This window comes from Podarcis erhardii (assembly GCF_964252035.2).
Source record: "Podarcis erhardii genome assembly, chromosome: 10".
NCBI classification, from domain to species: Eukaryota; Metazoa; Chordata; class Lepidosauria; order Squamata; family Lacertidae; genus Podarcis; species Podarcis erhardii.
This window is the reverse complement of record NC_138500.1, coordinates 11,264,224-11,279,184: the sequence shown is the minus strand read 5'-3', so window position 1 is coordinate 11,279,184 and position 14,961 is coordinate 11,264,224. Positions and strand designations below refer to the sequence as shown.

The 14,961-nt window shown below is 46.7% G+C and overlaps 1 protein-coding gene across 6 annotated transcripts in view; it reads right to left on the bottom strand.

Annotated features, from left to right (window-relative positions):
- The window catches only part of CELF2 (CUGBP Elav-like family member 2), a 559,297-nt gene extending 544,965 nt beyond the window's left edge, over positions 1-14,332 (bottom strand). The window contains exon 1 of one of the 6 annotated variants that reach the window (XM_081879933.1): positions 14,026-14,332. In XM_081879933.1, coding sequence (XP_081736059.1) covers positions 14,026-14,078 — 53 coding nt within the window. In that variant the 5' untranslated portion in view covers positions 14,079-14,332. The remainder of the gene's footprint in view (positions 1-14,025) is intronic. The other 5 variants (XM_081879914.1, XM_081879916.1, XM_081879924.1 and 2 more) reach the window with 5 other exon arrangements.
- Positions 14,333-14,961: the final 629 nt, after the last annotated feature.

Genomic DNA, 14,961 nt, shown 5'->3' with positions numbered 1-14,961 from the left:
TTCAGGATGAGAACAGAAATCGTGCCCCGGTGGCGCGGCGGCAGTGGGAGGCCCCATCAGCTAAAGTGGTACCTCAGGTTAAGAACAGTTTCAGGTTAAGAACGGACCTCTGGAACGAATTAAGTACTTAACCTGAGGTACCACTGTATATATATTTTAGGAAGCCTGTATACATGGAGATTTCTTCGGAAACCTACGTTATAGAAACAGTATGGAATTTTAACATTCCGTAAATGGAAACACTGAGATTCCTTTGCCTTTAGACACGACACACAAACCAACCCATCTCCACTCATTGCATACATATTAATTGCAAATAATTCATCCGTAAGCAGCCGCTATGGCTCTCCTCCCCCACTTTATGTTAAAGAGGTTGCCATTAAAACTTAGATGCAACTTTATCCCCCAGGCAGAATTTAAAAAGAAGAAGAAGAAGAAGAAGAAGAAGATTGCAGATGACGTCCACCTTTCTGTACAGCAACAAGTTCCAAGTACTTTTTGTCATCAAGCACTCTGCCTGTTTTCTCCTTCGAGCTTTGACACAAGAACTTCCTGGTTGTTGGGTTTTGTTTTGTTTTTAGGAAAAGTTAACAATCTCCAACTTTTTTTTTAAGTGTACAAGTCTCGCAACAGGGGTGCCGTTACATGGAAATGGGTGGAGGCATTGCAATCCACAGCTGCAAACTGGACAGTCTCTCTCACACAGAGGCCCCCACATTTCCTTGCATAGCTGGAATATAATTTAAGGAGGCTAAATTGAGAATTATGAGACAGATTGAAAAGCAAAATGGGATGGAGGGCATCAGTTATGTCACAAAACAAAATACAACCTGGAATTCCTCCTCCCCAAGAGAAAATGATGTGTGCACATAGACCATTTTTGTATGTTTCACATTTGCAGGCAGAAAAAAGCAAGTACTGTTCCGGGGCAGGGCCTTATCTGCAGTGGCCCCCAATTGTGGAACTCCCTCCCCACAGAGGTGTGCCTGGCATCATTGTTATAAAGCTTGCTGCGTATATTTTTAGGACCCACCTTATTTCTGTCATTGCAAGTTGTTTAAACTGTTCTTTTTAACATTGGGTTTTAATGTTGTGTTTTAATGTTTCAGCCCTCCCTGAGACCTTAGGCTGAGGAGTGGATAATAAATAAAACAATAATCATCTTATGTAAACCACTTTGTGAGGTCTGCCTGAAAAGCAGTACAACCGTACCTTGGAAGTCAAACAGAATCCATTCTGGAAGTCTGTCTCACTTCCAAAACGTTCGAAAACCAAATCACGGCTTCTGATTGGCTGCAGGAAGCCCGTCAGACGTCTGGCTTCCAAAAATAGTTTGCAAACCGGAACTGTCACTTCTGGGTTTGCGACGTTCAGAAGCCAAAACGTTCGGGAACTAAGCTGTTTGACTTCCAAGGTACGACTGTATACAAATGTCTCTAAACTAACAAAAGCGCACATATTAATAAAAGGGGAAAGAACACTCAGTGGCTGTTCTCCTCTCCCTTCCCAATCAAATAACTTGTGTGTGTGTGTATCCAACCTATCACGTTTTTGGGACACATCACTGGGAATGAATACATTGTCCTGCTTTCTCAAAGCATTCCCACTGGAAGTTGCAAATTGCAGATACTCACACAGGGCTGCTAATATGATTCTAGCCTGACAAGGTCAGCAGGGAAACTTAACAGATAACAGAATTCCTCAAGTGATTTGTGATGCTGCGAAAAGAACATGAGATGTTGCTAGGAGGGGCCACAGAAGCCTTTCATTCTCGATCAGGCAACTGAGGCAAGAATTGTCTGGTCAAAGCCTGTGCCAAGAGCAAAACAGATGTTGTGGCAGCCATTCCCACCATTACTTTCAGCACATTTTCTTCCATATAGTAGTTGAACGTCGTCATCAAGCTATCCAGGCAGTGTAAGGAACCGTAGAAGATCAATTGGCTCTTTGTGGCTATTTTAAGCACATGGTCAAAGATGGCAAAGAGTGTCTTCTGCCTTATGTAATGATGAACTTGGTGTCAGGGAAAGAGCTGGCATCTGTTGAACTCCTGCCAAAGCTTTATTTTCCCTTCCCACTAAAGAGCTCCCTTGCTTAGTTGGGGGGGGGGGGACAACAGCTAGAGAGAGAGCCTGTACGTAATGGGATCTTCATGGGAGAATGGCAAAACCTCAAGAAAATCGTTCCCCTGGATGCTCGTTGTTTATATCAAGAGTGGGTAAACTGCAGCCCTCTGTTTGTTGCCGAACTCCAGCTCCTACCATACCTGAGCATTGCCCATATTGGCTGAGGCTGGTGGGAGCTGGATTCTCACAACATTCTAAGGGCAACATGTTCCCCATCCCTAATACATGAAAAGCACAAACACAGTTTTAGACATTTTTTTCCCTTGGGGCTTTCTCCCTAGGAAGTGCGCTTCTGACCGCAGCCTAATATAAACATGGCATGTTTGCAAATTGGCATTAGCAAAAAAGAGAGAAAGAAAAGGAAAAGAGATTGCTGCCCCGAGGAGCCTACAGTCTCAGGTTCCACAGTGAGGAAGACAAAGGAAAGGAGGAGGAGTTTGGATTTGATATCCCGCCTTTCACTCCCTTTAAGGAGTCTCAAAGTGGCTAACGTTCTCCTTTCCCTTCCTCCCCCGCAACAAACACTCTGTGAGGTGAGTGGGGCTGAGAGACTTCAGAGAAGTGTGACTGGCCCAAGGTCACCCAGCAGCTGCATGTGGAGGAGCGGAGACGCGAACCCGGTTCACCAGATTACTACACCCTTAACCACTGGTGTAGACAAGGGTGAGACAAGGGTGACAGCAAAGGTTTGTTGAAGGAGCTAAGTTGCAGTGTTACTCAAACTTAGGTCTCCAGCTGTTGTTTTTAACACTCGATTGGGAGCTGCCCAGTGTGGCTGGGGAAACTCAGCCAGATGGGCAGGGTATAAATAATAAACCATTATTATTATTATTATTATTATTATTATTATTATTATTACAACTCCCATCATCCCTAGCTAGCATGGCCAGTGGTCAAGGATGATGGGAGTTGCAGTCCAGCAACAGCGGAAGGAGACCTCCAGGATTTGGAAAGCCAGCACAATAACCAGGGCCCCTGGGGCTGTATTTCTGCAATGACAATCTTCCTCTAATGCAACTGACTCAAGTTTTCTAACAGGGACTTTCCTAATCATGCTCCTAGCATAAACACTACTCCCATAACCAATGTGACATATGTTACAAGGCCAAGGGTTTGGATAGCAAACAAGATCGCTGTGGCCTAATTATCGGCGCTCACTTCACCCTATTGAAATGTCAGTAAAAGAATATTATGATTGCCCGAATTTGGAATTTATCCTGGCTCCTCTCCAAACTGAGCAGTTCTCTTAGCTTGCTTATTCTGGTGCACCCTATCCGAAAAAGGGAATATATGTATGTATTCCAAGACTCTCATTATTTTCACATTCTAGAGTAGGGCTGTAAGTAACTCTTAAAATAGACCCACACATTTTAAAAAGAAAATAAGAATGCCAGGCTTCCTCTTGTCCTCTGGGAAGACTCTTCAGATTGTCAAAGATACCCTGAATAACCAGTGCTGCCCACAGGGTGATTCCTGCATTGGAGGCGGTTGGACTAGATGGCCTTTGGGATTCCCTCTATCTCCACCATCCTATGATTCTTAGTTGCTCACATTAACAGTGGACTTAATCTTACATTCCCTCTTCACCTGCTCTTTAGATGGGAGGTGTATACAGTTTTACATGGTGCATGCTCTAGTTATCTCCTGCTTGGACTACTGCAATGCACTCTACGTGGGGCTACCTTTGAAGGTGACCCGGAAACTGCAATTAATCCAGGATGCGGCAGCTGGTCTGGTGACTGGGAGTCACCACCAGGACCACATAAAACCGGTCCTGAGAGATCTGAATTGGCTCCCAGTACGTTTCCGAGCACAATTCAAAGTGTTGGTGTTGACCTTTAAACGGCCTTGGTCCTGTATACCTGAAGGAGCGTCTCCACACCCATCGTTCAGCCCAGACATTGAGGTCGTTCTGGTGGTTCCCTCATTGCGAGAAGTGAGGCTACAGGGAACCACACAGAAGGCCTTCTCGGTAGTGGCGCCCGCCCTGCCTTCAGATGTGAAGGAAACATGCAGCTATCTTATCTTTAAAAGACATCTGAAGGCAGCCCTTCAAAATCTTATTAAGCCACCAATGCTTCAATTTAAGTGGGGAGGGGGGGATCCTGCGCATTTTGCTGTGTGGGACACTAGACATCAGCCCCCAAAGCCTGGCCCTATGGTGCCAACAACAACCTAGAATCATAGAATCATAGAGTTGGAAGAGACCACAAGAGCCATCGAGTCCAACCCCCTGCCAAGCAGGAAACACCATCAGAGTACTCCTGACATATGGTTGTCAAGCCTCTGCTTAAAGACCTCCAAAGAAGGAGACTCCACCACACTCCTTGGCAGCAAATTCCACTGTCGAACAGCTCTTACTGTCAGGAAGTTCTTCCTAATGTTTAGGTGGAATCTTCTTTCTTGTACAGTGGTGCCCCGCAAGACGAACGCCTCGCAAGACAGAAAACCCACTAGACGAAAGGGTTTTCCGTTTTGGAGGCGCTTCGCAAAACAAATTTCCCTATGGGCTTGCTTCGCAAGACAAAAATGTCTTGCGAGTTCCTGCGGGGGTTTTTTTCCTCCCCCCCCCTTTTCTAAGCCGCTAAGCCGCTAAAAGCCGCTAAAAGCCGCTAAAAGCCGCTAAGCCGCTAATAGCGCTAATCCGCTAAGCCGTCAATGGGCTTGCTTCACAAGACGAAAAACCGCTAGATGAAGAGACTCGCGGAACGGATTAATTTCGTCTTGTGAGGCACCACTGTAGTTTGGATCCATTGCTCCGTGTCCGCTTCTCTGGAGCAGCAGAAAACAACCTTTCTCCCTCCTCTATGTGACATCCTTTTATATATTTGAACATGGCTATCATATCACCCCTTAACCTCCTCTTCTCCAGGCTAAACATGCCCAGCTCCCTTAGCCGTTCCTCATAAGGCATTGTTTCCAGGCCTTTGACCATTTTGGTTGCCCTCCTCTGGACACGTTCCAGTTTGTCAGTGACCTCTCAGCCTTTGCGAGGCCCCTGTAGCACCACAGTCCAATCTACCTCTACTAGGTTTGTGAAGAGACAGAAAAGGAACCATAGAATTGTAGAGTTGGGAGGGACCCTCTCCTCAAGGGCCATCTAGTCCAACCCTCTGCAATGCATGAATCCCAGCTAAAGCATCCACGAGATGTAAGAAAATGGCCACATCTTAGGCTATGCACTCCCTGCACCTATCAGATTACGGAGCACGGGAAGAGTGAAGTAGGGGCATGAAATTCCAGGGGGGGAGTCAAATGAGAGGAAGTGTGGAAAGAGGAGCTGAAGTGAGTCTAGAGAAGAGGAGAAGGAGGGTCATCAGAAGAAAGAAGAACAGGTGCAGAGTAGCAACAGTCAGGCCATTTCTTGTGGGGCGCATGGGGGCCTGTGATGGAACAGGGGTTCAGAATGGAAGAGGCACACTGTGTGTCTCTTGAAGAAGTGAAACTCTGAATACCAGTTGCTTAGTGAGGAGACTGGTGTTCTACTCAGATCCTGCTTGTGAGGTTGGCCACTGTGAGAACAGGATTTTGGACTGGATGGGCCATTGGCCTGCCCCAGCAGAACTCTCCTTATGTTCATGAACCAATAGATCAGCGGTTCTCAACCTGTGGGTCCCCAGATGTTGTTGGACTACAACTCCCATCACCCCTGAGCTCTGGCCTTGCTAGCTAGGGGTGATGGGAGTTGTAGTTGAACATCATCTGGGGACCCACAGGTTGAGAAAGGCTGGAACAGATGGTGAAACTTTAGGTAGATGATGGCAGAGGGCCTTTTCAGTAGCGGCACCCGCCATGTGGAACGCCCTCCGGGCAGATGCCAAACAGATAAACAGCTATGCGGTTTTAAAAAGCCACCTGAAGGCAGATCTGTTCAGGGAAGTTTTTAGCATGTGATGTTTGTTTTTACTACAGTGGTACCTCTGGTTACGGATCTAATTCGTTTCGGGGTGCCGTGTGCACCCTGAAAAATCTAACTAGATGCGCCACTTCTGCACACACACCTGAGCACTTCTGCACATGTGCGAGCGGTGAAACCCGGAAGTAGATACTTCCGGGTTTGCCACGGCCGTAACCCGAAGATTCTGTAACCTGTTCTGTAGCACAACATAATAATATAATACAGTGGTACCTCGGGTTACAAACGCTTCGGGTTACAAACTCCGCTAACCTGGAAGTAGTACCTCGGGTTGAAAACATTGCCCTAGGATGAGAATGGAAATCGTGCGCCGGTAGCGTGGCGGCAGCAGCGGGAGGCCCCATTAGCTAAAGTGGTACCTCAGGTTAAGAAGAGCTTCAGGTTAAGAACGGACCCCTGGAACGAATTAAGTTCGTAACCCAAGATACCACTATGGAGCTTCCCAGAGTGGTTGTGGGAACCCTGTCATATGGGTGGCATATACATTATATTATTATTATTATTATTATTATTATTATTATTATTATACAGTAGTCCAAAGTTGAGAGTTGGGTTCATTTCATGTTTTGTTTCTCCAGGTTGTTAGTTTGCCTTTACTTGTTTCCAAAAGAAATATTAAGTGTCTCATTGAAACCAAGTAACTATTTCCAGGTTCCTCAGCAGATCTTGAACATTAGAAGAACCCTTAGTTATGGTAAAAACAGCTTGAGAACAGGGAGAATGACCTACAGGAGTGGTGGATGCTGGGAAGGCATCTGTTGGAGATAACCTAGCTCTGGGCTGCTTTCATGAGGCAGGGGGCTGAAATCGAAGGGAGCTTTGATCTGTAACTAGGGGCTGGGGAGCACATGTCTTGCCCTAGATCAGCCTTTCTCAACCTGTGGGTCCCCCAGATGTTGTTGAACTACAACTCCCATCACCCCTAGCTAGCAAGGCCAGAGCTCAGGGATGATGGGAGTTGTAGTCCAACAACATCTGGGAACCAACAGGTTGAGAACCGCTGCCCTAGATTCATAGGAAGACACCAAGTCACAGAACCAAAACCAAACCAAGGCCTGTGTACTTTGGTACTGCCTACAGTGGCTGGAATAACTTCTATGGGGTTTTAGACAGGAGTGTTTCACAGCCCTGCACAGAAATGACAGGAATCGCACCCAAGACCTTTTGCACCCACAGACATATCCTCTACCACTGAGACCCTCAGTCTCTGGTACAACCAGTTAAAAGGATCTTGGGTTAGCAGTTTGGGAAAGAATTGTGACTGATGACTGCTAGCAACTGAGCTGGCTGGATCAATACTGAGCTGGCTGGATCAATAGTCTGACTCAGCAGAAAGCTGTTTCACATGTTCTGTGTTTATATCCTTTTCCACACCGGAGCAGTATGCATTGCACACACAGAGAGAAAAACCTCCGATTACATCACCCTCTGCAAAATTTCTACCCGCTCTTCTCAGCTAAGATTGTTCCTCCCCAAGAAAGTGAGATCGATAGGTCTGAACTACTTCACATAAGAAATGCTAGCATCAATCATTTGTCCAGTCTTGGCCTGTCACCACAAGCACCGCCTTTGTAGACGGGAGGCCAAAAACAGGACCGAACTCATTAAGTGACAGAACTGCTATTGCTTACATATTGCTCAATAGTTTTCTCATCCTTCAGTGGATGTTTGCTTCCATCCAAGTTAGAACGCATGAACGGTAGAGAACAGTTCAGCAACTATTAATCTCTACCATCTTTAAAAAGTGAAACATGGACATGCTCCAAATTTCCAGTACAGAGGCCTTTGCCTCACTAACTGGTTTTAACAAGAATGACCTTCCGTAGGCTGTCAATATGTTCTTCTCCAATACGTAAGCAAAATATTGCAGATATAATTGTGATCTACTGGTAGATCGTGGTGGTGGTGGATCTTGGCTCCCCCCCAAAAAAATTTTTTTTAAACAGTTTTGACTTCCTTAAAAAAGCTCAACAACCTTGGTAGATCACTGCCATTTTATTTTATTTTATAGTGGGAGTAGTTCTCAGTCTCTTGAAGGCTGGACATGCCATCTAGCCAATCTCCTTGCCCAGTCCCAGAAACCCAGAGCTGGAGTATTCCAAATGCTCTCACCATCAAGACATCTAGCACAATGGTGAACCAAAATCTTCCCTCCTGTAACTAAAGGACCTTCAGATCTCACAGATTAATCAGGGTGATTAATCAATCATTATCAGATGCTTGTGAGTGATTCAGTCCATTCAGTGGAGCCAGTGTGGTGCAGTGGTTAAGAGCAGTAATCTTGTAATCTGGGGAACCGGGTTCGTGTCTCCGCTCCTCCACATGCAGCTGCTGGGTGACCTTGGGCCAGTCACACTTCTCTGAAGTCTCTCAGCCCCACTCACCTCACAGAGTCTTTGTTGTGGGGGAGGAAGGGAAAGGAGAATGTTAGCCGCTTTGAGACTCCTTAAAGGGAGTGAAAGGCGGGATATCAAATCAAACTCTTCTTCTTCTTCTTTATCTTCTCTCTTGAATTACTTCCCCAAGACAATGAGGGCAGGTGCCATCATAAAGCTGAGGGTGGTGGAGGGAGAGTGGACTGTTCTTAAGGAATGTGTGATCACAACTGGATCTATTGGTGCATAGGTAGGGCCCACTGGGAGAAAGATCACTGTATCAGAGTGATCAAAGCCCAGCTCTGTATACTTTTCTTTTATCGCTCCTTCGCAGTCCTTGCTTCTTTCCCTGCTTTGAACCCTCTCTAAGCATGCTGCCCACCACAAGTTTGCCCTCTAGCCAGATGAGCATCTCTCATTTTCTGGCGGGGCTGCACTAGCCAGCCTCTTCTGATCTGTCCAGCTCACCTTCATAACTGACTGCCAGGCTGACAGCTTGAGTAGGGAGTTGCCCCACAAGCCACTGCTCACAACAACTTTGAATATATTTCTTCCAGTGTTTGAAAGTGGAATTTTACACCTGCTTGGTGTTCCGGGAAAGGTATGACTCAGCTTTTGGACGAGGATGCTCTTTTCTAAGGATAAAACTATTTGGGCTCTGATGTAAACTATTCTTTCCCTTGGTTTAACAAGATCAGGACATAACCTGATTTCCTTAGCAGAAGGAGATACAGACGCAGCCCCATAAAATAAGCTTTTATATATTCTCTGCCGCGTTCCCAGAATAGTAGCTCGGTAACACGTGGCATACCTCTGGTGGTGTGTGTTGTTGCCTAGAGTCATGATGTTGAAGATGACCTGTTTAAATCACTGGATAAAAATGTTCCCAAGTTATAGTCCAAACCTTTTGACATCAACACACAAAAAGTTATCTTGCGTTGTTGCCATCCATTCTGTATGCAGCATTTCCAGTTTTGAGTGGAATCAGGAATCAAATAGCTAAGGCGAATGTGGAAGAGGCTGGTGTTAAAAGAAAAACAGCAAGCAGCGATTTCTCTAGGCCTGCCAGCTGCAAAATGGGGTGGAGGCAGAATCAGAATGGAGACAGGGGCTTTACAGTCCACATCATGGGTCAGCAAACTTTTTCATCAGGGGGCCGGTCCACTGTCCCTCAGACCTTGTGGGGGGCCAGACTATATTTTGAAAAATATAAATACCCTGCAAGCCGGTCCCACAGCTGCCTCCGGACCTGGAGGAGGAATGCACTCTGCACGTGCTCAGGAGTGTGTCTTGGAGCAGCCCGCTCACCGGTGTTGCTGATGAGCAGTAGCCGCTCCACTGGCCCTTCCCCACAGAGCTCCCAGGCGGTGTGCACCACACGTTGCGGCCCGTCATCAGAGGCCAGGTTGGCGGGCAGGGTGCGCACATGGAGTGCCACACAGGTGCCGCACAGCTCGCCCTCCAGCTGCTCCAGCACAACCGCCAAGTGCGCCGCCACCAGCAGTGCCAAGCCAGATGCCAGGCGTGCCAAGCTCTGGCTGAAGCCCCATGACGTGCCCATCATGATGTCCATGGCGTGGCCCAGACCCGCCAGCCTCTCTGTCCATGGCCATGCAGGGTTTACCTCAGCGCACAGGTGGCGAGGCTTTGGATTGGCTGCAGGAAGTTCCTGCAGCCAACCCGAATGCTATGCAAGCGTTGCAGAAGTCAGTCCCCACATGACGAGGTGTCCATGGCTTCTTTTCAAGGACACGCTGTGCCGGTTTAGCTCAGTGTGGGGACTGATTAAGCAGGCGGAAGGGTCCGTGGGCCGGATTTACGAGCCTGGTGGGCCTGATCTGGCCTACAATCCTTAGTTTGCCAACCTCTGGTCCACACTATACATTTAAAGCACATTCCTTCCTTCAAAGAATTCTGGCTGCTCAACTTTACCCCTCACAAAGTTCCAATTCCCAGCAACCCTTAATTACAGTTCCCAGAGGCAGGGATGAGTCAGGCTGGTGAAGAGTCATGGGTGTCTTCCCCTCCTGCTGCAACAAGCTCCCTTCCTCCCTTGTCTCCCAGAACCAGGAGAGATATGAAACAGGAGGAGCAAAGGCAGCCTGTAAGCAGGCACAGTCTCTGATTGTTTGCAATGAGCCCTGCAGAGGAGGAGACATATACAGCTGTGGGGAGGCAGGGACTTTCAGCCTCAGCAACTGATTTCATTGAGCAGGACCTACAGGCAGAGGTGCCAACTATAGGGGGCGAAAGGGTCTTCAGCCTCCTCAATATTTGTGGGTAGGGAGCTGAGCCTCCCAAAATGGAGGGGGCCACCATTCCCTGCAGCCCGCCACTGCCAGGCACTCTTGCATGCCAGGCGGGGGTGGGATGCATGGAGGGACGCATGATGTCATGCTTGTGACATCATGTGACACCACAACCCCTTAATGTGGGGGGGGGGCAAGTCGGTGCCCATGCCTACAGGGTGTGCTCATTAGGTCTGAAACTCTGCCAAGTCTGTGAAGATCATGTTTCGCTTAACTCCAGCTTTGAACTGTGTGATTTACTGACCGGCTTGCTTTGTGACGGGCTGCCATCAAAGGCAGTTCGGAAACCTCAGCTGGTGCACAATGCAGCAGCCAGACTGAGAACAGGAACCAGGTGGTCAGATCACAGAGCCCCTATTCTGGCCCAGCTGCATTGGATGGTTCTATCCTGTCTGTATAGTTAAAGCTATGGTTTTCCCAGTAGTGATGTATGGAAGTGAGAGCTGGACCATAAAGAAGGCTGATCGCCGAAGAATGGATGCTTTTGAATTATGGTGCTGGAGGAGACTCTTGAGGGTCCCATGGACTGCAAGAAGATCAAACCTATCCATTTTGAAGGAAATCAGCCCTGAGTGCTCACTGGAAGGACAGATCCTGAAGCTGAAGCTCCAATACTTTGGCCACCTCATGAGAAGAGAAGACTCCCTGGAAAAGACCCTGATGTTGGGAAAGATGGAGGGCACAAGGAGAAGGGGACAGCAGAGGGCGAGATGGTTGGACAGTGTTCTCGAAGCTACTAACATGAGTCTGACCAAACTGCGGGAGGCAGTGGAAGACAGGAGTGCCTGGCGTGCTCTGGTCCATGGGGCCACGAAGAGTCAGACACGACTAAACGACTAAACAACAGCAACATCCTATCACAGCTTGGGACCGAGAGCCCCATCACAAACCTGCCCATTCCCTTAGGTCAACATCAGACACCCTCCTCTGTGTACCCTCTGTGATGGAAGTTTTAAGAGCGGTGACAAAGGAGTAGGTCTTATCTGTGGTGGCTCCCCACCTGTGGAATGCTCTCCCCAGCAAGGCCTGCCTGGTGCAGACTTGTGTCGTCTTTTCAGTGCTAGGTCCAGATGCTCCTCTTTTCCCAGGCATATGATGGGATGGTTGCTTTTATGCCTTTGTTTCCTTGATTATCCCTGATGATTTGTGTTTTGAGGTGGTGTGCTTAAGATATGACAATGTTCATACCGTTCTGCATTTAATCTATTGTAAAATAATCCGAATAGTTTTGTTTTTAAAAGACATTTAAACTAATCTAAGCTAAATAATAAATGAGACGCCCCCCCCCCCCCGGGTAAGTAATATGTTTATCAGGCCATTGAAGCCTTGACCAAAAGTATCACCACAAATCTTCTAAACACAGTTTGACTGCCAGCCTGGGATAGCTCTGTCAGTGCATCCCAAGTCTCTTAATCCCAGGGTTGTGGGTTCGAATCTCACTTTGGACAAAAGATTCCTGCATTGCACAGATGACCTGCATTGTCCCTTCCAACTCTAAATTATTCTACGACTTGTCTTTAAATCTAAGACATTTAAGAGGCATGCACCCTTCTCCCTGTATTCAAGTGCATTTGCTCTCTGCAAATACAACATTTTCTCACAGCAACATCAGTACGAAAGCATTGTGGGTGCCAATCTTTGATTAGTTGTGCTCTTGTGTCTTTTGGAGAGAGAGAGAGAGAGAGAGAGAGAGAGAGAGAGAGACCTTTTCTACCCTTTATCTGTATGACAATGAGTTCTTCATGTCATCCTACTGTAGTTGCCCCAGCAGTCAGGGGTGGTGTGGTGTGGGGGAAAGTAATTTGGCAAGCCAAATGTCCAAAGATCAAGAACAGGAGCCGCAAACAACAAATACTTTCCATTCTAACACACAATAGATAACGCTTGCAGATATGAAAGGAAACATCTAGGCAAGGCACCCCTTTCAAGGTTAAGGCCTGGTGTCCTTGTCTGTGAAGCACAAGATTAGAAGAGAAAAGAAAACCGCCAGAGACACACAAAAGCTTCAAGCAATCATAGCTGATGCTGCCATTGGGATGCATTGTATCGCTGGAAACTCGGGTGGGAAGTTATAGCATTCCAACCCCTTCTTGCCTTTCGCAAGTCGTGTACACAGACACACCTCCTCCTCCAATGCAACTTATATAGAACATGCATAGAGGGATTTGAAAGCCCCTCCACACGTTCGCCGTCAGCAAATGTGTTTGCGTGGGAGGTGTCTGTTCACAGTCCTCTGTTCACAACATGCACACACCTTGCTGTAAGATAAACACCTTGCTGCAAAGATAAACGACTTTGCAGCACATCCGTCCTTAAAATTGTAATAATAAGGCCACCGAAGAACAGATTCTCATCTCATCTCATCACATCACATCATGGCAATAAACGGCAGCCATCCACTTCTTCAAAGGCCTGTCCTCATTGGATATAAAATGCAAAAGTTTGGAGATATAACAAGAGAACTGTGGTTAGTTTTCCAAGGAGAAGTTTTAAGAAAGGGCTCCAGTGCCATCCGAAAACTTTTAGGAAGCAGTGTACTTTATAAACCAAAAACTCAGTGGGTAGCTTTACAAAGCAGTTCAGAACACTATTGTGACAGGTCAAATTCGTGTAAAATCTATTTAAGCAGTAACCATTCCCCTCCCATTTACTTTTTTAAAAAGTAGAGTTAAGGCACAAACAACCCTCAAGAACCAAAATCATGCCTTGTATAAATAGTTGCCAAAAAGTATTTTGTAAAGCTCAAAATAAGAAAAAAAAATCCCCTAAAATTAATGATATGCCCTCTGCTAAGGCAGCAATGCACACATCACTTAGAAAATCCTTTCTCCAACGAAGCAACTTCTAATAATAAAACCCCACAAGTTTTTCAACTCTTTAGCAGTCTCAGCCAGAATTAAACTTATTACAGCTCCAGCTTCGAAATAAATCCCACTTTAAAATAATAAGGCAACCAACTTTTCCGGTCTGCATTAAGGGATAAATTCAAAGTTCTCAATGAAGACTCCGCTGAAACATCAGCTGAACCCCCCTCATCCTTTTTTTAAAAAAAGGAGGGGGGTCTAATTACCAGAAACTCTTGTTGTGTCTTGAACCCAGGAATTCATATTGTGGTTACAGCACCGAGGTTGCAGTGCAGTCGAGGTTAAGCCCCATGTGATTCTGAAGCGCAGACCAAGCCCGTGCATGCGTTGTACTTGTGAGTAAGGTAAACGGAGGAGGGGTTCCTAAGGGGGAAGCAAGCAGAGCATTGGGAAAGAAAGAAAGAAAGAAAGAAAGAAAGAAAGAAAGAGGCCTACCTTAAAACTTTCCAGCTTTTCAGTGGGTCCAGATCAGAGATGATTGAAACCATTGTATTTTTTAAAAAAACAAAAAGACAGGAAAATGTAAAAAGCAAACGATCTGCAGAGCTGCAGAGCTACTAAGAAGCAGGCTGCTGTCTCGGCTTTTACTGGGTGGGAATGACAACAGACAATCCGAAACGAAGAAGTAAAAACACACAGAGAGAGAGGGAGAGGGAGAGAGCTCTTCCTCCTTTTCCAGCTGATAAGAACTTGAGCGTCTCTCTTTCTCTCCACCCTCCCCCCCCCCGCAACCCCCCCCCCACAAAAACCCCCTATCTTGTTGTGTTTAAAAGGCTTGCCAAAGCCCTGGGCTGCATTTCTCCACTATCACTCCCCCCCCCTCCCCACCTTCACTCCCTCCTTTTAAAACAAAAACAAGGAGAAAGACCCCGTAATCTACTGCTGCAACTGATCAAATTGTGACCTTTTTGCCGTCCACTGTAATTCAGAGAGTGCAAGCTGGCAGCTAAATCTCTCTTTATTAACACCGTCCGCCTCTGCTTTCTTAAGGAACAAGCACAGATCAAAAAATGTGAAGGCTCTGCCGACACTGCTAGCAATCATTCACAGATTATTGCAAGCTGGAGCCGTTCTCTGCTGTTGGCGATTTTGCAACGCTCTCCCCTGCTCTCCTTAGACTTAGCCCAGAGGTTAGGATTCCCGCCCCCCCTCCTTTCCCCATAGTTAAGATTTTATGACACTCTAAAAGCAAACACACATTTTCTTTCTTTTTCCTTTCCAAAAACTCCCCACCCCTTTCTCCTCTTTCCCCCACCCTCAAAGCTTTCCCTGCAGTGACCGAACCAAAAACTCACTCTGGCTCTCTCTCTTCTTCTTCTTTTGCAATGTGTAACAGATTTGTTAATTTCAGAGCCACAATTCAAAACAGCC